General features: G+C 40.2%; 1 protein-coding gene across 7 annotated transcripts in view; it reads right to left on the bottom strand.

Moving 5' to 3' along the window:
• Positions 1-25,060, bottom strand: part of tenm3 (teneurin transmembrane protein 3) — a 385,078-nt gene that overhangs the window by 72,213 nt on the left and 287,805 nt on the right. For all 7 annotated transcript variants that reach the window (XM_074628332.1, XM_074628353.1, XM_074628362.1 and 4 more), the window contains 7 exons: positions 23,063-23,248; positions 11,256-11,402; positions 8,158-8,288; positions 7,946-8,034; positions 4,204-4,323; positions 1,894-2,026; positions 1,419-1,547 (listed from right to left, as the gene is read on the bottom strand). In XM_074628332.1, the coding sequence (XP_074484433.1) occupies positions 1,419-1,547; positions 1,894-2,026; positions 4,204-4,323; positions 7,946-8,034; positions 8,158-8,288; positions 11,256-11,402; positions 23,063-23,248 (935 nt within the window). The remainder of the gene's footprint in view (positions 1-1,418; positions 1,548-1,893; positions 2,027-4,203; positions 4,324-7,945; positions 8,035-8,157; positions 8,289-11,255; positions 11,403-23,062; positions 23,249-25,060) is intronic.

Below are 25,060 nucleotides of genomic sequence, written 5' to 3'. Positions count from 1 at the left end.
GGTGTTGATAGCGCTAGTGTGAGTCTTGGCGTCTTAAAGAGACTAAACAAGAAAGATCTTAGTTTTCTTTTATTGGCTCTTCAGAACGTTTTGGACTGGAACAATAGCGCCTTCACACTGTGTTAAGAAAAAAAAAGCAGTTGAAGACTTTATTTTTATAATTCGACCTCATTGCCATTACTCATTGACTCATTTTAGTATTATGCCAATTAGAGCTGCTATTTTATTAAATTAATTCTTGCCAGATTGTGCTCTTTATCTAAAAAGTCCAGGGATAAGTGTTTACATGTTGAATATAAAAAGAAATACTGAAAAAAGAAATACTGAAAAAAGAAATACTGAAAATGAAATTTGTAAAGAGATTATCAACAATACTTATGAGTTATGTTTAAAAAAATTAGGGCTGCAAATAAGGATTATTATCATTATCTAATATCGATATCTATTAATCGATTTGTCTGTATAATGTTATAATATAATATAATGTACATTGTGAAAAATGCCCATTACAGTTTCCCAGAGTCCAAGGTGATATTTTCAACTATCCAAAGACATTCAGTATGATATCAAATATCACATCAAAAGAGTTGCCGATTAATTTTCAACTAATCATTTTAGCTCAAAATGGAATTAGCAGTGCTAATTTAATGTTTTTTAATTTTTATTTAATTTGTTTATTTTACGCTTTGTAGGCCAGTGGTTCATAATCAGCTGCTCAATTTTTTTCCCCCATTTTTTCCTCATCTTCTATTAGCAAAGTAATTTACATTGAAGGAAACACACTAATCGTGGATGTGCGGACATAAAACCTAAGCAGATATTTTTTGGAGAAAATCTGGGAAAGCTGAAAATGCCTTAGATAAGAGGGATAAAACATAAAAAACCTAGCCAGGGTATACTGTATATACTGTAGATGATGAATAAATAATAGATACTGGCGTGCTAAATAAGCCTCTGACTGAACTAAATTGTCATTTAGATGGTGTCAGAAATTTTGTTCTACTAAGAATAATGTTTTTTTTGACTGGCCCCTATTAAATTTAAACCAAAGTTTTTTTTGCTTATTTTTTTTTATATCTTTTTATTTACAGGCTTTTCGCAGAGTCACTACATGTGTTAGCCAGGCATGTCATATATTGTTATTTTCAGAATAAGTTGGGCTACTCAGAAATTCCATTAATTTGCATGTGTTTCTAGAAGTAAATAAAGAAAATTATATATATATATATATATATATATTTGGGTTAGGCGGATATCTCATGTATGCTGATACTTTCTGATAACTTTAAATTTCCATGGCAAAAATATTCATTGACCATTCTGAAAATCTGAGATCTTATTTTTTTATAAAAAGTATAAATATTGGCCTTGGATATTTGGTCTAGCTACTTAAAGGCCTCCTCTGGGTTGTGTATTACCTGTGTTTCAGGAACGATGGGGCCATCCTCAGTTGAAATTCTGTAAAACGTAGACAGAGGAGAAGCAACGATGACAGGACTGGGTCTGATGAAACCACTCAGGTCACAGCTGGGAATGTCGTTCTCCTCCTGAAACAGCCGGACATAACGTCTGCCAGTTAGACTTTTCATTTACTGAGACATCAATTTATTGACTGTGAAACAATGAGTTCATTAGTCACTTAGTTGGCAGTGAGTCAGTGTCAGTCAGATGGTGTATACGTCATCTAGCTCCATATGGTAATCAAATAATTATGTCAGTAGCAAATTCAATAACTGCATGATCAGTCAGTGGAAAACAAAAAACACTAAAGCTTCAAAATGGTGTTTAAAGTAACTGGAACACATACAGGTGTAGATTCTGTCAGGCAGTCATCAGTCCATGAGCCCGTGATGACAGACTAATATCTAAACAGACAGCAGTGACACCGCTCACCTTCTTCATGACCAGTGTGTCCATCACATAGAAGACGTTCCATGGCACCCACTCAGTTCTGTACTGAGTGAGGAATGGAGCACGCTCAAAACTCAACGTTAGGGATGCCCCACCATTGGCCAGGAGATCGAACCTGCAGCACATCAATAAAAAAAACAAATAAATATCTACTGTAAGTGCTAGTGGCCCTTATCGTTAACCTTGTTTATATTTGTGGCCCTTATCGTTAACCTGGTTTATATTTTTGGCCCTTATCGTTGTGGATTTGGGATATTTGTTTCTTGATATTTATATACAATACACCTTTATTGATATATTATATTTATACTCTTTATATTTGCACTCTTTCCTACTTTATACTGCAACACAACAATTTCCCTTGGGATAAATAAAGGTCCATCTTATCTTATTTTATCCATATGTTGTTGACTGTGAGTGAGCATGTCTTTGCACGTCTGCGGTTCTCTGTTTCTGTGTATGTGTGTGTGTGTGTGTGTGTGTGTGTGTGTGTGTGTGTGTGTGTGTTTGTGTGTGTGTGCACTGGAGTGTGTGCTCTGCAGTGATTGATGCACCCTTTTGAATCCAATGCATTTCCAATGCAACAATCGTACATTTCAGCTCCTGCACATATTCACACCTCTTCAGCTGATGTGCTTGAGATTGAAGATAGAGCCTTGGGTGGATGGGGGCGCAGAGCAGAGTATACAGGAGATGTGATATAAGTACTTGCCCTTTGTTTTGCTGAACTGGCTTTTCATCAAGCATTTTATGCAATTTGGTAAGTGCTACTGTATACATAATATGAGCTAACCTTCTGCAATTTCAAGTGGAGATAAAAACTACTCCATTTCTAGACTTCAATGTCTAGAAAAATAAGTCATTCATTTGCTTGATTAATTATTTTCTTTTAATTTGGTTTGCCCACACAATGAATGAAGTATGTCAATGAAATAGGTTGGTTGTTTAAAGGAACAATATGTAATATATTTACTGTAATAAATACAAAAATGATCATGATATGTCATCAGAGATTAAGGAAACATGCTGAATTGAAATACTGGCTTCTCCTACAACATTGCTACAGACAATGTGTTCTCCTTTGAAATTTCTACTCCCGTCCGGAAAGTTTTTTGTTTTTATTTTGGCCGTTGTGATCCCGTCCACTGGCCATTTTGACACCGTTGCCACATATGAAACAAATTGGCACGCAAACAGCCTTCTGCAGCCATAGAAGCAAACCAACTGGATCAACAGAGATAACATCACATTCTGTGGTCCGTGTGCTGCTGGGTTATCAAGGCAGCGTGTGTTTGAGACACACAGCCGGTGAAGTGATTCCAACTACTGCTGCTGGCCAGGCTAACGCGGTCAGGCCTAGAAGGTAACCCTCAAATTGCGAAAATTTGCCCTTACTGCTATCACTCACACCGGATGAGTGAACGGGCCGCGGCTCCAATGTTGTGATTTTGAACTGCTGTTACTCATTTTAAACGCCAGCTCTCAGTCCACATATACTGCTCTTTTAAGGAAGGTTTTGCTACAAAATGTTGGTGGAGTTCATCACAGTCAATTGCTAAATTACTTAAGTTATAAATCATCATTTATGATTCTTTTAGGATAATTTAGGCTACTCATCAATGCCATCAATTGGCATGTCAGTGGTACAATATATGTTCAAGTGTTATGCAGTTTGAGTTGTTTTGCCGGTATGTCCACAGGCTATGAATGGATAGAGAAGAGTGCCAGTGTTGCAGGGATATAAGAGGAGGAGGAGTCTGTACATTTTGGTTTGTGACTATAAAAAGAGGGGTACAACTTGTGATACAAACTATGTCCAATGTATATTTATTTAGTCAGAATGCCTTATTCAGGCAGTGGCTTTACTTCACCTGTGGAACCAGAGGAACTGCACTGAAGGAGAGAAATCAACACTAACTGACAATGCGCCAAGAAATACATGTGGCACACAGCTGGTTTTAGGTTTGTCTCATATTTCATATTTCAGTTAATGCCTGCAACAGATTTGCAATCAGAACACTGTGAGGTACGGTATATTTTGTCTACACATAATCTCTCTCTCACAGTTCTGCATCATCAGGTGTGCTGTTAGTCTTTGGTATAGCTCTATGTTCCATCAGTTCCATTTCTCAAGTTAAATTTAGTAAATTGAGAAGGCATCATATCTATTTTAAGAAATGGAAAGGAAGGGTCAGGCGAGACTATTTTTGGGGAACGATGCAAGGTACATATAAAACAGATACATATACACATATCATATATAGATATAAATAATAAACAAATAATACACACATGCCATCCTTGCGTGTTACAGTGTATCCATGTTCAGCATAGTGGACAAACGTCACATTGACTCCGATCAGAGGTGTTCCGTCAGCTGTCAACACCTGACCTCGAATTATCGACACCAAGCTGGAGAGAGAGAGAGAGAGACAGAGGGAGAGGATATCTTTATTAAAGCTGCACCATGCATCATTTACAATAGAAGTTACCTTATTTCTGATTGTAATTCATTTTAGGAAATTGAGCCATCATGGACAGAAAATCCCCCCTGGTGTGTTTGATCCAAGTCCCTGTGGTTGGGCAAAACCAGTGCTGGAAAACTGTCTTGGGCCAGACATACAATAATACACTCAGAGACACCGCTGCCTTTTCTTATCTCCCTGTGAGGGGAATTGCAGAGTGCAGTGAGGCATCACTTGAAACAACAACTGCTGAGCTGTGGGAGTGGGGCGCTGTAATGGGACACTGATGTTACTACAGCACTCCTAGCATGCCTGCACATCCTCATCACACTCAACTGCATAGTTTTTACACCACAGCACTGCTTTCAGGAGCCACATTCAAGTGAACTTGATTTGATTTAGTCTTCTTCTTCGTCTTATTATTGTATTATGGGTTTTCTTCATCTTTATTTATTCAGGGTGGAGTTCCACCGAGAGCAATGCTCTGTTTTTTCAGTTACACATTCACACCTGGAAGCTGTCCACAACCGCAGAGATATAGCAATAATGAATAAAACATAATAATACAAAATATATATATATATATTGATTAGCTCTGGTCAGGAAGGAACTCTCATCTCATTAGATATAGACTTACCCTAATGGATCACATAGAACTTTTAAAACCGACCAGAACCTGCCTCATTTATCAGTCCAACCATACAAACAATATCGATGCTGGCTGAAGAAAGGCCTGATTCACTGAGTCCCTAAACCATCATGGCCATGAATCCACTGCAAACACAATCACAATGCTACAATATGTCCGCTGAATGAAAGTCCATCATTCTTCCTTTTTCGGCTCCAAATGAACCCTCAAGTTGATCTATCCAGTTCAGTGCAACTGAGTTACAACCGGTTAGCATATGGTAATGCTGACCGGTTGTGCAGTGCAACTTTGTGACTTATTTTGCATTGAAACTGTGCTCGTGTTTTCACTTTCTCAGACCAGCTCAGTCAGACCATCAGGTCTTTCCCTTTCAGCTGATTAAATATCAATAGTGATATTCTTTCCCATTTACAGACAATCAATGCTTGCGGCACGGGGGGTAGAAACTCATAGCCACGATGTCATTATAGCTCATATGGACATTTTCACTGTTTGGAAATAAAGCAACTAGTTGTAAAACAGTACAATTACAGTCTACACATAAACTACTACTGCACAAATTAAGAAGAAAGAAGCCCTCACATGCTGTGAAAACCCTGCTGTTTACCATCCAATTGACCAGACACTGTATAACGTACAGTATATGGCAGACATGTTACAATAGTGCAGAACCCCATATTAGATGACAGCATCACCAAAAATTCTGCACACCTGTTTGTTATTGTGATTTGGGAACAGGTGCTTCTTCCTGCAGTTTCAGTGCAAATCCATCCAGCAGCTTATCAAAACCCAGAACGCTAGAGCTAATAGCTAATTAGGAAGTCTGAGCTAACGGAGAGGAATCCAGATTAATTTTGAGATTTCATGCAGTTTTTAGCATAAAAAGAACAAAGAATAAGCTGTCAGTCATTCCGGTTTGTTTTTCTACCCTTTCTACCCTCTTAAAGTGGCAATCTCGAAGATTTTCATTTAAATAAATGTCTGTTAAGTCACTATCTTTAGCCCAACGAGGATGGTGATTAAGCCTACAGCCCACTGATGAAAGTATTGCAATATTTGTATATTTGCAGTATTATGAATGGGTGCCAGAAAAAAATAATGCTGTTGTATTCACACAAAAAATGGAACCATGCACACAATTCTGAAAACTTGCTCATGTGCAGAGAAAAATGATTTTTTTCCATTCTGTTTCTACGCTCACGTATCAACAAAAAGACTCCCGACTGCTAAACTCTGAACACAATTTCATTGTTTTAACTCAAACTCAAATTCTAAATCAACCAGCAGTGACATCTGAGGGATTGCCACTTTAAAGTGTGAAAGTGGCATTTCTAAACACCACTCGAAACTATTTAGAGGTCTAATAAAACATGTTTTATTATAAGGTTGCAGACCCATTCCATTATGGAAATACAGGACATTTTTATTACAGGGTTGTGGCCCACTGCTCTTATGAAACATTCAGGCTAGCATAAAAAAGGTGACAAAAGACAAATGGCTGAACAGAGTTGCCGTCATGTTTCTTCCCTGTCAGTAGCTCTGCCTATCGCTCTCCAGATTTTGCAGACAGCCACCCTCTCTTTCTCTATTATCATATTTAATGAATGTTATGTCTGAGGCAGACGTGGGCAGAAATGGCTCTTGGCGAGTTAAAAAAAAGAAGAAAAAAAAAGGCAGACCTGTCTCACTCCCACTTTTTCTGTTCTATTCATGCAGACAGAAAGCAGAGCCAACTGCTCATATTATGGTAAATAAAAGCAGGGTGAGCTACTGTATGACCTGCAGGCAGAAGAATTATGAGTCAAACAATCACCGCTTTAGAAAGACAAATTATTTATGATCCCACTATGATGAAAAACAACCGTGTTTGTGGAAGTAATTTTACTCCTTCTTTAGCCTTCTCCACTCCTCCCCTCTTTTTCATAGACCCGTTTTAGTCTTTTTTTTAGGGGTGCACAGGGGTTCCTTAGGGGGAGATAGCAGGTCAACAGTAGATGTCACATAGAAGTGGTGTACATCATCTGAAAGCTGGGAACCTGAAGATTAATTTGAGTTGTTGCTCAGTACTGTGTGTCAAGTTGTTCTGGTCATAAATCAGGAATAAAACAAAAAAAAAAGATTAATAAATAAATTTAAATAAATAGTGAAAGTGTATAAGGGCTTAGAGCATTATGATGGAAGTATATGATGTCCATTCCCATGCTCTATTGTGTCTCATAAGTTGTTGCAGCATTTTTGGGGGTTGATACCATTTGTTATACAGATTTGGTACTAAATCTAACCATTTTTTACCACTCGAGAATTGATAAAAATGATCAATAATCCCTCCAAAATACCACATTAAGACACCAAGACCTTGAGGAACACCATAGGAAAAGCCATGTTGTGATTTGGTTTCAAAAACAATTTTGTATTCCAGGAACTGAGAGTGGAAACATTAACTGCTAACACTTAAGATCCAAATTCTGGAAAGTTTCAGATAAAACACAAACTACAACAAAATTGTAGTATGGTTACTGTAATAAAGCTTTTATTCTTTTATTAAGCTGACTTATAGTAACTGCATAGTATCTTACTTACTCAACATATATGGTATATTTTCAGTTTTGGCAACCAAAAGCTGATGCCTGTTTACCAGCCTGGCAACCACTTTTAAAAGTTAGAGTTGAGCCCTGATGTGAAAGCAAAGCCGAACACATCTGGAATGTCCAGAGTAGTCCACTGCATTGAAAAATAGTGTCCAGGAAGTAGCTCTGCAAAATCTACTAGATGTTGACAACAAACTTTGTGCTTTCATCTCCATCACGCATGGTTTGAAATGCATGATTAAACTGTGGATTTGTTAACAACCTGTCTGACTACTCATGTTGCCCTCCTGATGTTACTGTACGCCCAGACAGACAGACAGAGACATGCTTACCTTTTATTGAACGGACTGTCTCCGGCGATGACATGAGTGGATTCAGGACCAACTAAGAAGTGAATGCGCTGGTAGAAAGACCTGGCAGCCTATAAGGAGAATAAAAAAGTTCAAATTAATAGATAGACAGTTGCTGCTTCCTGTAACCCCTCTCTTGTATCTTTTTGCTACACTGAAAAGTGATGTGGATTTGTGGGAAATTAGCTCCTTACTTGCTGAGGAGCCAATGAGGACGGAGACTGGCTGAGCACCTCCCCCGGGTCAGGTGACCCTTGGCAGTATAACTGGTTCTGACAGGAGGGCTGCAGACAGCAGTCTGGATCCATGCAGTCAGCCAAGCCATCTGAAACACACACACATACACAAAGTTATTATATTCACAAACCTGAGAAGCAAGGATTGGGACCTGAAATGAAAGGACGGAGTATGGAGGGATGCCAAATGGATGATGGAAAAGTTACAGGTGGATGAAAAGAGGATGGGCGGATGAAAACAGGATATGGATGGATGGATGGATGGATGGATAGATGGATGGATGCAGGGATGAGGAGGCAACTTGGGGATTAAGAAGCAATGAAGGATGATGAAGTGAATAAGAATAATGAACAATGCAAGCACATGGCAAGGACAGAGGAATCGAGCAGTAATAAGGAGGAAGGGATGATAAAGATGGAGGTTGATGGATGAGGGGATGCTGCCATCTAGTATCGGGGGAGGATGGAAGACAAGCGGCGTAGTGTATTGTCTAAATAAGATAAGTCAAGCATGAGTGGGCTTCAGAATAAATAATGGAAGAAAACGAGAGAATGTAATGAAAAGAAAAAAACAAAAACAAAGGTGTGTGAATAAACATAAGATGGATTGATGTAGAGTAGTATCAAAGAAAAACAAAGAACAAAAAGGAATGGAATTTCTGACAAGGGGGGGAAAGAAGGAATGGATGAATGAAGGAAAAATGGAGCGACGTAGTGGAATTAGTATGTGAGCAGTATGTGTTTATTAGGAGCTGCCAAGAAAAATAAAGTCAGAGGTTGGGGAGGGAAGGAAGAACGATGGAGGGGCTGCAATGATGAGAAGCCGGGGATGGAAGGATGGAAGGATGGAAAAAGAGAGATGAGAAAGCGAGGGATAAGTGAAGGACAGAGGAGGTGTGGAGCAGAGAGACAGATGGAGAGATGGAAGGATAGAAAGAGGTGTATGTCAGGTAATAAAATATGGGCTGCCATTTGTCTCTGTTAGTTTATAAAAGTACATCTGGCGAACAGGCACCAGGGACTGCCATTACACACACGCGCACACACACACACACACACACACACACACACACACACACACACACACACACACACACACACACACACACACACACACACACACACACACACACACAGTAAGCCCCTCCTCTCCCCGACTCCTCTGTCTTGTTTTTTCTTTCTCATCTTCTTTCCTCTCCACCTTTCCAATTACCACCCTGCTCTCATTCCTGGCTTTGGGCTTTGACACTGTTTCTCAGAGCAGTAAATGTCAGGTGAAACTGTTGATAGCTGATGTTTTATGCTGTTAATTTCTTTTTTACTTTGACTAATTCGGTGGCATTTTTTTCAATTCCAAGGTTTCAGTATCATCCCCCCGCCCCTTAGCAGAGTTTTATTTATGTTTCTTGTTTCCGAGCTTTCCCTTTGTCTTCAGCTTCTATCTAAAAGACGGTATACTGGTGCCTTTTGAACACTACAGCTCATTCACATTCTCATTCAGTCCCACATGAAAGACCCACTCCCGATTGGTGTTCAGCAGCCTTTCCACTCCACTGCCACATCAAGGTTGATACTATACATGTTCTGCATTCCTTTGCCAGCTGAGGAGCTGCGGTGTGTACAAACAGTAAATGGACACCCGCTGCAAGGTATACGCCACACATCAATGTGCAGCTCTCAGCAGGTGGCAGCGGATTAGCAGGTTCATCAAGTAGATCCATGCTTTTCATTCCTGTGAGATAGTCAACAGTATGGCCCCCGCTGAGACTGGATTGTTGAAGCCGATAACAAAATTGATCTTTAAGGGCGTTTTCACACCTGTAGTTCCGTTTGCTCCGGTCCGAATCAGGGACAAAATTGTTACCATGCTGCATATTACCTCGAGTTTGGTTTGTGTTCACACGGCAGCGTTTACAAGCGGACCAAAATTTTGGTGCGCAAAGAAACTGCTCTCTAATTGGTCAGAATTTCCATGCTGGAAAACTCCCGGAAGTAAACAAAGAAGAGCAGACTTCCAGAACGCAACAATGGAGGGACAACTACGCGACTGATCTTGGCCCTAGTCATCTTTTTTTTTTTTAATCCATCAGGTATGCCCGTGGTCTTCAACACAGTCTGACGTTACACCTGTTAAGTACTGATGTGAATAGCGAGGGCAAGCGTATGCTCTACTGTAGTAATGTTGTCTGGTGTCTGGTGTTGACATGCACAGCGCTGCTTGCTACCGGAGCTGGTTTAATCCAAAAAGGCGCAATGCTTTCTCTAGTTGGGCCGGATCGAGGTCGGATCATGTTCTCACCACAAACGAAGCGTACCGAACCGTACCGCAGTTCGTTTGGAAGCGAATTGAGACCACCCCTTCAAGGAGATCTCGGTTTGCTTGTTTCGGTGCGCACCCGAGTGGGATTGCTGTGTTGTGTGTGAATATGCCCTGAGACTTGGTGTCATGTTTCCATCGCTGCTGATCGGAGCTGGAGCTGATAAATTGTAACCGAAGAAAAAAGCCAGATGGTAGTAGGTGTTAGTGTTTTTTTTGTCCAGTGGGAAAGGGGCTTTACATAAGCTAGATACCATACTTAAGGTAATGCCTATATCTATTTTTGTTGTCTTACTTTGAGTCAAGTAAGACTGGCGGTTGGGGTTTGATTGGATGCTGCAAGTGGACTTTTATTATCTGTCAGTTCACTGCATATCTGCAGGGGGCGCATAGAATCCCGGTATAAGGTTTTAAAAACTGCAGACCATAAGAAGTTAACATTGCATGTTTCCAACCACATAATGAACCGCATGTGGATCTACAAGGGTGACTCAAATATCCAGGACTCTCTACATTATGTGGATATAAAAATTGTTGAACTAACATTTTAAATGCAAGTGACTTTTACACTGTAACATAGGTTTTAAGACTGAACCCGTTCCTTAAAACCCCAATCTGCAAACTGCTAATGTCCAGCTGACCTTTGCCAACATTTTTCGTTCTTTTTACCCCACGTTCATCCATCCAACAAACTAACATACCAGGTCACACTCTTCCAGGTGAATGTACACAAATATACCTCCTTCATTGTCCTTGCCATCGGCGCAGAGTGTTTCCATGGCTACGTGACACCCGGCCCCTCTCCATCCTGACTGGCAGATGCAGTGCCAGCCGCTGGCCTCCAGAGTGCATCGTCCGTTGTTGTTGCAGAGACCTGGACAACCCTCTGGATACAGGGGACAAACACACACAGTTAGAAAAGTTAGAGCAGTGGGAGTGAGTGGGACGGGGTCACGGCTGGCCATCAGGGTGGGAACTATAGGCTTCAACCAATATACATTTTGAAGGTAGGCGATAATAGTTTTGTACTGGAGCTCTGAAAGATGAGAGTAATCAATATTTGTTTCACATCAGACCATTTTCATGGCAAAAAATGCAACATATTGAATGTTTCCCTCTCAGCTTGGAGAAGCTTCTGAAACAGCACTGAGACCTGAAGGGCTGGCAGCCTCTTAAGTCATGAGGCAGGGTTCACTGCAGGTTTGATACACTCCTACACTACACTGAAGGTATCTCTCAGTTCACACATCTGACAAAATAAAGACAAAAATACATGGTGTGGTCTAGAAATAATTCATACTCATCAGATTGTGCAAAGACAGACTTCAGCTATGGCTTATTATGGAGTCTAAATTCATCAATTTCCCAAACAGGTACAATTTTTAACTATGTTAAGTAGGGTTGATCGGTGACAGATTTTGGTTAACATAAAACATGGTCTACAATGGTGTGTAAGCAGCAGACTAGAAGCCTTTCAAAAGCGCTCACAGCCTAATACACAACTTTAGTTACGCGGAAGTTGGAGGAAAATCGACTTGAAGTGCAAAAACACGCTTAGGATAGCTGCTGTGTGGCCTGTGTAGACAGCTGTACTGATTACAACTGAAGCGTATCCGTTCCATTAGACACACATGGGACAAACAACTAAAACACGAAGCTGAAAGGTGTCCAATGTAGACAGAGTGACATGGGAAAGTGTTTCAAGCAGCTCAGCTCTGGGCACTGAAACTTGCAAGTGCACGCGAAAAATTCTGTGTGTATTAGTGAAATCATCTCAGAAACAAATCTATTTTGAAAAAAGCAATGACTACTATGAAGAAAAAAAAATAGAAACCGGTGTGTCATTGATTGTTACCATGGAAACAGCTTTTACTGTGTGTCTTTTACTGTGACGGAACACAAATTGAATTTAACAGGTGACACGATTGCACACAAAGTCAATGGAAAGACGGCGTTAGACGCATATTTGCCCGCGGCGGTGCAAAGCAAAGTTTCCGTGAGAGTTCAAAATGTTTCAACTTGAGGGAAAAATTCACACGAATCCTGGGGCTTTATGAATCTCATAAACATACAGAGATGAGAGGAGAAAAGGAGAGAGTAGACGGAAGTGAAGCTGAGTTCAGTTAGAGGCTGAGTGAACACAAACACTCCCACAGACACGGCCGGTGTGTCCGTTGCTATAACTATCTACCAGCTAACATCTGTAGAGTTGGTCCAGTGGCTGCTTGGGGCAAATAAACACAAGCAGTTCAGCAGTTTATTCGCGCCAATGACGCTTTGTGTCTGAACACATCTGGAGTTGAGAGACATCTGGACATTTCAGGCTTAAAAACAGCCTTATTTTTGTGCAAATGTCTAGCTTAAATTAGACTAGTCAAAGTCTAAGACTAACTCTTTAGACCAGTGTTGACAGCTTCATTTCATTATCTTTATTATTACCGTGTCTAATCCATACCTGCAACTGTCTAGGTCATTTGTGGAACTGTAGCACTGTGAATTCATCCTGGCTATATGCATTCTTCACGAATCACGCAAGTCTGTGCCAGCCAAACAGTACCACTCATTTTGTCATTGGTGTGTGAGTGTGTGTTAAGATTAGAGTGATTTGGAAATAAACAGGCTGTTAATGAAAAAATCTGCCCTCTGGTCACTTTAAAACCTTTCGGATAATCTCCATGAACAGATTCTGCATGTGAATGCAGGTAAACAGTCCGTGTGGAGAGCAAAAGAGGCAGAACGCATTGGCCGAAATGCAATCTCAGAATCCAATCAGCAATCGTCTGACAACGATTTTTCGATTAGTTTAAGATGAGCTTGTAAACTGGCTACTTGTGAAACAATCCGGCCGTAGACTCCAATTCCAGTCTCACGTCTCAAGTTGATCGGACTGTAAACAGTGAGCATCACACTGAAAAGGAAGTTTTGGCCCGGGTACCCGCTGGCTACAACGGAACCCCAGAAATATAGCCCCTTGCCTCCCCAGAGGCTTATTCTCATCAGACCGATAGCTGATGGGTTCTGAGATTATGTGCGCGTCAGAAGTTCATACTAATATTGTACGCTAAAACAGTATGTGAGATTTTTTAGTATGTCTGAAACCTTAGTATGAAACCAATAGTACCCAAATTGCATACTATTTCCAGTGAATTATTACAGTATGATAACATAAATATCCAGGCATTGACGGACAGTTCTGTAACATCAATAACACTTTAATTTAACTAAGTATATCACTTTGGTAGGCGTCATACAGTTTTTAGATAGTTCAGATTCTCACAAATCATGGTTTGGTCACATGAGGTTGGTACGGGTTACCATGGGTACGCGTTGCCAACCGGCAAGGAGGCTCTCAGGAAGTAACGTAGTAATTTCAGTTCAGTGTGTCCGAAAAGATGCTGTTTATACACATAAAAGTATGATGAACGATAGTAAAAATATTGAGTATGTATAGAGGGTAGTATGTGATTTCAGACGCAGCATGCCTTAAAGATAACACCTCGGTATACATTAGTATAACATCCCGCTCCGGTCTAAAGGTCTGAATGCTGTTTCACAAGCTTTTTCTCACCTCACAAGACTTCTCAAGGAAATACTCAATACTTGTTTTAGAGTTTTTTTTTTTTTTTTAAATTCAAACATATTGCATGTCAGCACAGAATGCTCGCTTCAGTCCAAAAATACCTTCAAAAAGACATCAAAGACCCATATTGGTTAAATCCTGATGTGTATAAAGGCACTTGGCCCTGTGTGATGAACCTTTCTCCAACAAATGGACTGACAGACTGAAAGACAGATTGATAGACAAATAAAGACAGATCAATACATTAACCCACATGTGAAGGAGACACAGACTGACAGACAGACAGACAGTCAGCCTTCGGTGAAATGCACTGACGTTGTAGTTTCACATGAACCACTAAGATCGGTTAGAGCCAAAATGGCTACTGTGTGCTGCGTGGCTTCAATCGGAAAAAAATTAATTCAAAATAATAAGTTTTTTTTCTCATCTGTAAACAAAGGAAGAAGATGTTATTGTTGCATAATGTGATGATGAAAAACAGGGCACACAAACAAAAGAAATAAAGTTGAAAGCAGAACATTGTGAGGATGTTGAAAATTTTGAAAGTTTATCCGACTTCACCAAGTGAAGTCTAACCAAATGTGTGGGGGAATTTAACACCCGACGAGCTGACAAAGACCGCAGCTTCTCTTTAAAAGGAAGCTTTTTTTTTTTGCTTTAGAAATATGGATTCCTTTGGTGTTGTTCGTCTAGTCAGTGAAAAATAAACAAAATCACAGGTTAAAATCCATGTGAAAACACAACAGGTAGACAGATACACAGCGCACAAAGTATAGGGAGGACAGGGTGGTTTGGTCTGCATGCCTCCGAAGGCTATACTTTATGCTTCTGCTTGACATTCCTCGTTCACAGAAAAGACAGTGAGGCTGGCAATCAGATTAATAAACGGTGAGTATCAGAACCAAGCAAAGCCCAGCTGGAGAGACAGAACAAGGGGATGGAGGTAAAGATGGAGGGTGAGGTGGTAAGGAGGGTGGAAAGGGAGTAAAAAATAGAGAGACAGGAACGTGAAGATAGATAAATAGACGGAAGACAGAGGAACAGCAGCTGGCTGAAATTCACACATACATATATCAGGCTGGTGGATGCAAGACAAAACAGGAGTCACACACCTTGGGTTTGTGTTTGTTTGTGTGTGTGTGCATTTTCATTTGTGTATGTGCTTGCGTGCATCTTCATCTGTGTACAGTCTGTGTTTTGTGTGTGAAAATCAGAGACAGGGACAATAATGATGTGACAGAAAAACAAACAAGACTAATAAAAAAGAACTGGAGAAATAAGAACAGAAGTAGAACACTGTAAGATAAAAGAAAAAACACATATACCGAGCTGAAAGGGGAAAAAAAGGAAAAGACAGGAAAAAATAAAATGAAACAAAATAAATCACACTCAAAGGAAGTTGAAGTTAACAAAGCGAAGGGTGAAGTGGTTGTATTTTGGGACAGTAAACGGCCTTTTATTACATCTTTGGCATGAATTACCTTTATATCCTGAGAATAGGAGAGGGCACGAGGGAGAGAGGGAGGAAAATTAGGGAAAAAAAGTAAATCGAAACAAAAGCAGCACTGCCAAATATACTCTCTGTGATGGACAGATGAAAATGGCAGCCAAAGGAAGAGGAGGAGAGGAAGAAAGAGCTGGGATCACGGGAGTGCAAGAACATAGAGAAGAGAGACACAGCAGTAGAACCTCAACAGAGTCAAGATGATCAGCTCATTCAAATCTGCCTATTCATATTTGAAGCACACAAAAGAGGGAAGAAGGACAAAAGGCAGCTGATAAAACATTCAACAAAAAAAAGTTTCACAATTATTATTTAAAAAGAAAACAACCAGAGAATTATTCTCATTCAAGGACTTTCAATCAAAGATTGCGACCTAGCACCTTTCAGTAAATACAAAAGCATCTCGGTGGAAAATAACACAGTTGCTGTCAAATAAAAGTTGTTATACTGTTATATAAACTGTTCAGTGTGGTGAACGTGAGTGGTTAGTTGAGGCAGGATCAAGCAACAACCACCACGGCTCTAAAGACCACTAGATGCTGACCCCAAGAAAAATGTAAAACCGTGAATGAGGCTCGTGGAGCTTTAAAGACACAGGAATTAACTGGCATTAAAGAGCAAAAGGTGCCATTGAGTTGCATTATGGGAAGCGTAGAATGCAGCATTTTTGGAGATTGACCCACTTAGAAATTATCTTTGGGCGTTTTCACACCTGTAGTCCGTTTGCTCTGGTCCGAATCAGGGACCAAATTGTTACCGTTCTGCATATTGCCTCGAGTTTGGTTTGTGTTCACACGGCAGCGTTTACAAGCGGACCAAAATTTTGGTGCGCAAAGAAACTGCTCTCTAATTGGTCAGAATTTCGATGCAGGGAAAACTCCCGGAAGTAAACAAAGAAGAGCAGACTTCCAGAACGCAACAATAGAGGGACAACTTCGCGGCTTGATCTTGGCCCTGGTCATCTTTTTTTTTTTACCTCGTAGCAATTTTTCATCCAAGGCAAACGATACAGTTTGAAAATGAGGCGACTGGAAAACAATGTATTGATGCACTGGAGTCTCGGAAGGCGCATATCAAGACGTACGGAGGACGGAGGGAGGAGGCGTGCATTAACCCTCCTAAACTGTGACATGCTCATCGGCCGAAAATATTTCCGAAGATCCATCAGGTATGCCCGTGGTCTTCAACACAGCCTGACGTTACACCTGTTTAGTACTGATGTGAATAGCGAGGGCAAGCGTAGGCTCTTTTGTAGTAATGTTGTTGTTGCACAGCGCTGCTTGCTACCGGAGATGGTTTAATCCAAAAAGGCACAATGCTTTCTCCAGTTGGGCCGGATCGAGGTCCTATCATGTTCTCACCACAAACGAAGCGTACCGAACCGTACCGAACCGTACCGAACCGTACCGCAGTTCGTTTGGAAGCAAACCAAGACCACCCCTTCAAGGAGATCTTGGTTCGCTTGTTTTGGTGCTGCAACCGAGTGCGATTGCTGTGTTCACCAAACGAACCGCACTAAGAGGGTAAACGCTCCAGGGTTTGATTCAACCGAACTAAACAAGGCAGGTGTGAATACGCCCTTAAAAGTCAGGATCGGGGCCGCTACCATTGATGACAACCTGGGGGTGTTAACATTCTGTTCTTTAAAACACTGGTTACAGTATTTTTTAGACTTGCCGTAATATATTTAAATTTGACTTTTTTTGGCCAATCCTGTACAGCCATGTGAAATTTGAGAAAGAAATCATTTTAAAATACTGGCATTGAACACAATCCTTGCTTTTGTAGAATCATCAAATGTCAACAATTTGTCAGGCGATACAGTATTTATATTGAGGGGTGGGGGTCATGTGGACTTGTGATGTCATTGTTTCTAAACACAGCAAGTACAAATATTAACTGTTGTGTCATTTTTTAACCCGCCGGCATGAGATTCGCTTTGGCGTTTTGCTTCACCCACGGCTCTCCCCCCCCGACAGAGATACTCCTGGGTGCATGTGTGTGTTGTACGAGTATGGATGTGTGTTTTTGTATCTGGAGGGAAGCAGGGAACAGGGGAGAGAGCCTGGAGAAAGTGAATGAACTGAAGCGCCAAAGTGAGTTTATACAGTACGTGTTGAGCTTGTGATGGAAGATGCCAGCCTCCACTGTGAAAAAGACAAGTCAAACTAGCTCCCCCGTTGTTTTGTACGTGTGTTGTACGTGTATATACTGGGCATTACGGTGAAATGCAAGCTACCAAGAACTGACTTCAAAATTAAAGTGATCTTCTGGTGAATGTAACAGGCAATTTCAAATTCATTCAATAAGTCAGTCAGTCTGTAAATAAATAAATAAATAAACAAATAAATAATAAAATGAATGATAATTTAAAAAAAAAAAACTACTGCATGCAAACTGTATTTTAGTGAAAAGTCAAACTTCATAAGAATAAATCTGACAGTGCACCGCCTCAGAGTGTTCAGATTAGTTCACGCTGGTATGATCATATGCATCAAAGGGTTAAATCAAACAGCTGTGTTTCTGTGCCTCAACAGCTGACAAAGATGTCAGCGAGGCTTAGAGAAGTCCTTCAGGATCTCATTGTACACATCTTAGCCACTATATCCAAATGTAAACCACTTAAGAGCAGGATACAATAAGATGCAACAAGGAAGTTCAATTAGGAGGAGTAATTGATTAGTCTCTTTAGCAATTACAGCTACAAATAAATAACCTTGACCAACTAATATGCACCTGTATCCAGTACATGATGTAAAGGAAGGCCGCCTTATAATCCAAAATATCAAAATATGTTCTCTTTGCATTGCCCAACAGTGCATTGCCTCCGAACGAGTATAATTGAGCTCCTTATATAGAATATTCCAATGTTGCACGGACAAAAGGCTTAAAATCAGCTAAATGAATTTAATACTCACAGAGCAATGACCACTTGCTTTGCATTGTGCAAATACTTGCAATTATATAAATGTCCTGTCCTGTAACGTATGACTGACATCTTTAGCACAAAAGCCGACTGTGTGAGTGAGATTATGGACGCTTAAAACCATTCACACACATGTAGGAGTACGCCTGAGGATAAAGACATCGACGGGGGGAGAAACAGCTTACAGGAAAACTCAGCCTAAAGCAGAGCCAGGATTTCACGGTCTAAATCAGAAACTTTCAATATTATGTTTGTCTGTGCGTGTACTGAGCTTGTCTTCTTAAAGTAAAAACATGTCTTTGACAATCCCAAGCCACTAAGAATGTCAAATATTACAATGTCAGACATACAGTATCTACAAGTGGAACAATAACAGCTTTTGGAAGACTATTTTGTTTCTTTTCATTTTGCTTTTGGTTCCAGTTCTGTTTCAGGCTTAATTTTTTCCTTTTTTTGTGACCCAGCTTCAACATAATAGAAAGTGGATCCCTGCCTTGTTTTTAAATGTTAACATTAACAGCTGTATTGTACAGAAACCTTAAAATATAAGTAATTAATGTCAAACCAATTCATAGTAAAATGATGAAAAACCAGAAACCTAATGTCGTTGGTCAACATAACTCAAAACTCCCTCAAATGTAGACTTTCTGATCTATATTTCTTTGTAACTTTTGATGGAAAAAAACTAGGGATGCACCAATCCGACTTTTCCAGTCCCGATAGCGGGATACCTGGTCCTTGGGTATCGGCCGACACGGAGCACCGTTCCGATACCAGTGTTTAATTAATAAGCTGTATGCCTCACTGTGTGGAAGTAACTGGGATCATTATTTTATGTGTAAGGCCACATCAGGCTTGACTGAAACATTTCTTTACTAACTTTATAAAACAAAATAGAACTTGTTGGTGTAGCGAGCGTGAAATACCTCCAAACAGCTGACATGTTTGTTGTTCGCTCTCCCTCAGCTATGCGGTCTATCTGCATGCTGCTGACGCATCACTTAGTAATCAGACGTAAACATAGAATTGAATATTTCGGCTCCCAATCCAGCTATTTGAGTCAGCACCGGCCCGATATCCAATATCAGTATTGGAGCATCCCTAAAAAGAACTACTAATATGTTTTTTTTTTAAGAACTGTAGGAGGCTGAAGTAGGCATTTGAGTCGATGACAAATAAACAGTTTTAACTGCATTTTATTGTATCATGCAGGATGAATCCCTTGAGATGTATCATCTCGTTTTCAAGGGGATCCCAGCATTCAAAAACTAAAAAAAAAAAAAAGAATCTACTTCTGAGGAACTGGTGGATGAAATACAGAGAGACATCTATTCACATCATTCAAAACAAGCTGTAAAGTGATTCACTCTATTTTATCAGAAAAACATCCAAGTGTGCAACCCGGTAGGCAACAGAAAATAAAGCCATTGTGCATTTTTGCAGGACATTAAAATCCTGAAATGTTCAAAAGCAAATGTTGTGCTAATGTTACAAGAGCTGGTAAAATGATAGAGGGGATGAGAGAAAAAAAAACCATACTCAATATATCCAAAGTAAAAAAAGTCTGAATAGATAAGTAAATCAAATAACCACTGAAGCAGCCACAGCTCCACAGTACACGAAGAGAACAGCAAAGGAAGTAGGGATGATGAGAAAAAAGCGAGTGATGAGGAGAAGAGAAAAGAGCACAGTACCTTTTACTCTAATGTCCGGATTGTGAGCTTTAAGAAGAAAGGGGGAAAAAAGAAAGGAAGGAAACAGATAGATAGAAAGAGAGCATTTTAGTCCAGACAATTAGGCAGTAGAGGAGTAAAAAAAAAACTCCAGTATCTCCATTAGTGAGGGCAGCTGATCACAAGTGAATCAATGACGGAAGCAGAGAGAGGTAGAAAATTCAATAAGACACGAGAGATTCAGTCAAACAGAGAAAGGGAAAGAAAGACAGAAGATCTGTACTATTCTTCATGATATTCTTCTGAGACACCTCATTAACTCTAGTGCATGTTCAGGGTCCAAAATCAGGCCGACTTCAGTCGATAATTTGTTATTTTCTTGTTAAACACTGGATTGGACTGGCTTTAGGAAAAATCATAGGACATTTTGTAAACTGGGATATTTCCATGCTAAAAATATAAAAACAGCCAATTAATGACTATGGAAAAACAATTCTACGGTGAGGTCACAGTTTCCAGCAGACTATAACGTGAGATGTAAATGTGATGGTTAGAGACTAGAGGGCAGAAGAAGTACGAATCCTCTCCCCAGCCGTACAACCTGTCTAAACAACCGAGCTGTTGGAACAAGCGCTCCGACTGGATTTCCCCTCGTCTCACTATTGTTTGCAACTCTTTCCCAGCAATACTGTAGCTGTCTGTCTGTTTGACAACTAGTGAAAGGGGGTTTGGTGGTGAGCTGAAGCTGCCACAAAGGTTCTACTACTCATCTGTTTCTCTGTTGAACTATTACAACACAGCAGGGTGGGGATGTTTCTCAATCTTATTGTTGGAACTGTAGATACCAAGCAAAATAAGGAGTGTGTGTGTAATAATTAACCGTTTAACCATTGACCGACATTATGAATTTTGACCAATTAATGCTATCAGTTGAAACGGTTCAAAGAAATATTAAAATGAAATAAAAAGCTGAGCTAAACTCAGAGGAGCGGCTTGTCACTTAAAGGATAATCCACCTTAACAGCCCACCTTAAGTGAGCCGGAGCCAGCGTTGCAAGACACAGGAGCTTGGCTCGGGTCTTGAGGAGTTGTTGCCTTTATTCACCGACAAATAAACTGCACACACACTGCACTGCTACGTTCACAACTATAACGTTACTGATAACTTCTACTCACCATCACACACACACACACACGCAGTGTGTCGGACACTTGCTAATGTTACGCCGGGCTGAAACACAGCTGACAACCTCGCAGCTGAACTAAATGATGCGGTGGAGACTTTTACTGGGATAGTGGCTGCTTGTGTCCAATAGACACAGCATTGTGGCTGCTACAGTAACTCTCCCTGACAGGTGAACTGGGGATTCAGTTGTCTTTTGTGCTCACACACTGAAGCTTGCGATAAATGATGATTTAACCTGTTTGTGCGTCGGCTTTTTGTTGCCGCTGAACGGCTTGTTAGGCACTAAAACCACAGCACGCTGAATGCAACGCACTAATCTAGTCGGTTAACGGTTTCACTTTCTGTTCCCTTTTCTAGGTCAAGTCAAGTCAATGGGTTTTTTGAATGGGTTTTTAGTTATATGCCTGAAATAACGTCTGTGATTAACACAAGCTGAGGAGATTTTAATGTTTTGTTCTACGACATAAAATACGTAAATAAATACCCCACTCTTTAAAAAGACCGTTGCTATCAAGTGGTTAATGAGACAACTAAATGTCATCATGCCGACTTGTCCGCCTTCACGGCCTCATTGTGTATACTCGCATTCATGTGACCGTGGTGTAGTTGTTTTTTTACTTCAGGCGAATGCATTCACGCTTAAAAAATCATAAAGTCGTGTTCATTTGTGGAGATTATCTTGCTGAACAAAACGTGTAAGTATTGTTTATCACGGAGCTTATTTTCTGCAATAATCCAAAACCCAGTGGAACAATCCCATTGGCTTTTTGTTGGGGGAACCCAGGGCGATGCTAACTTCCTGGTTGGTTGACTAAGTCATTCCTGCACCACTCTAAAAACAGCAGAAACAGCTGCCCAGTTATGTGAGTTAAATGTTCACTACGTCAGAATGTATTCGACTAAAGGGGTTTCCATAATCCATTTAGCGTATCAACTCTTTTTTGACAAAGAAAAAAACCACCTCAAGCGAGCCGTAAACCTTTTTTGTGCAATTGAGGAAGTTTTCTCAAATTTTTCCGTTTCCATACAGCTTTTCGAATGCATTACTTCAAAATGCAAATAAAAATACCTTAATGGAAACACAGCTACTTATAACCAACACAAACATGGACATCCATATAATCAGCAGCAACATTTCCCTCCATTCTCACCCCCGGCAGTCACAATGAAGAAAAGAGACTGTAATATGTCTGTCATGGGTTCTATAAGTCCTATCAGTGAAGAGGGGTTCACTACCCACCAACTCTCGAGTTGTTTCCAGGTTTCTTGAAGGCTGTGTTGTGGTGTGCTACTGTTTTATTGTGTCCTACTGGAAACTGATGTCAGTAAGTCATGAAGTAAAGCCAGATTAGAGTATAACTTTATTGTCTTTTCAGTGCAGTCTGGCTACCCAAAGGTAAACATGGTTGGAAAATCCTGTTTTCCTCTCAGTGTCTTTGCACAGAGCACAGATAGGATTTTCCAGACATCCGCATTCCACCACATTTTGGTAAACCAGTGACAAGGAAAAGTAAAACACTTGCATGTGGAATATGAATATATATAAATATATAGTTAATTCCATGTTTGTGCATACTGAGGAACATCTTAGTCACGGCCTCACTTTCCCTTCTTATACTATTTCCTGTAGTGTGTGTATGTGGGTGTGTGTGGGTGTGTGGTGTATGATCTACTCACCAATATTGCAGTGCTCCCCTGTCCATCCCTGGTCACACTCACACTTCCCCTCTTTACACACTCCGTTCTTGCTGCACATTGGGTGGCAGGCCTTCTGGTCACACACAGTTCCTGTCCAGCCCTCCTCGCATCGACACGAACCGCCATAACAGACGCCGTGGCTGCCGCAGTTCACTTCACACACCTCTGTTGAAGAAAGAAGAAAAAAACAACATTAATAACACATGCAAACACGATGGTAACCGCAATATCTGTTCTGCATTTATTGGTTTGTGGAGCGTAAAAAAAATAATGTATAGACTGATACAAAAATAATCCCTCTCAATCATCACCTCTGCCCCACTAGAAGTGTGTGGTGGTGTCTGTTTCTGCAGAGAACCTGCAGCCCTCTGCCTGGATTTTTCTCTTTTCATCTTATTTTGCTGTGTTCGGGATGTTTCTGGGTGTCAGAAGGCAAGGAGCCAATAACAACGTGCAGTGTATGCAGCCCGTTCAGGTGGTCAAATACCACCACTTTGCCATGCCTCTCGGTGTCTGTGATACTGATGCACAAGTCCCCCTTTAGCTCTGTCAGATACAAAGCGTCCGTATTTGACAGATGAGAACGGGTTGTTCCATCGCTTTGTGTTTTTCCCCTGCTCCTCTCTCTCTCTCTCCTCTGCTGTGTGCTGTTATCGGTGTGTCAGTTTGACCGAGGCACACACACTGAGCAGAGAGGGATGAAGTCTATGGCACCAGATTTATGTCATATGTCGCTAGCCTGATAAAACATGCTCACGAGCAAATTATATTTTTTCTCACATATTAACTGTCACTCACACAATACAGGTACTCGTGCACCAATTCAACAACCAAGAGTTATACAGGCAGCTGCGAACGAGCAACAAAACATAGGGAGAGGCAAAGAATGGCACCTGTGAGTATAAAACTATGCAGTGAGGGCACAGAGGAGCCACTACGTGAGAGAGTCTGCTTTGTGAGCGCTGGAGGGCAAATACACTCTCACAGGTAACTCTTGAAGTTGAATACTGCTCGCGCGAATCAACCTGACTTTTGGACAGTTTGGGGGCGGAAAACCAATCTTATGATTGGTCACTTTCAACGCAAACACACCCACACGGAGCTCTGTATCGTATGTCACATCCGCCGTGTTGGAGAGGGAAGATCGACTGGTTTTCACTTGATTCTGAACCGGTTTTCATGAAATGTGGTTTGTTATGAACGTGACAAATTGAACATGATACTAAATGCTTATTGGAATTAAATTCAGTTATTGGGGCAGACCGAGTCAGCTCAGCTAAAACATTAACTTCTGAATAGACACAACTTCCTCTGGGACATGCAGACTCTGATCTAAGTGGGAATTATTTAGAATTTCACCTTTTGTGTTTCTCCAAAAATGTAGATTTATACTGTTATAAAGCCACCTGGTTGCTTGTTATTGTATTAATAATCAAATCAACTCATTACCTAAATAAACAAGACTATTTTTGTTACGTTAAGATACGTTAAATCCACTTCTGCAGGCTGGAAAATTGCCATTACACAAACAATGTCACAAATAATGTTCACCTCTAATATTTAATTTTCCTCTTCATTAACTCACTTTAAACACTGACACCGATAATATAATATATTATATTATATAACAATACAATACTATAATATTTGTAATTTAATACTACAATAAAATACTATAATATAGACTCATAATACAATACTAGATACAAGGTAGTGAGTGAAGTGTTTGAGATGTTCAGATATACAGTGCAGTGCAGTCATGATATGTAAACAAAAAATAATTGGGCTCTAGAGCAACGTGTTCTCTTAACTGGAATCTGCAGAACAAAAATAGTCTGGTTTATTTTAGTAAGTCATTAATTTAATTATTAATACGATAACAACCAGGTGGTTTTATAACAATATAATAGATATATAAATCTATCTTTTTAATTCCAATAAGTATCCGGTATCATGTTCAACTTCTCACATTTATAA

The sequence above is a fragment of the Sebastes fasciatus genome, chromosome 3 (assembly GCF_043250625.1).
Source record: "Sebastes fasciatus isolate fSebFas1 chromosome 3, fSebFas1.pri, whole genome shotgun sequence".
Lineage (NCBI taxonomy): Eukaryota > Metazoa > Chordata > Actinopteri > Perciformes > Sebastidae > Sebastes > Sebastes fasciatus.
The sequence above is the reverse complement of the archived record's forward strand: the minus strand, read 5'-3'. Positions and strand labels throughout refer to the sequence as shown.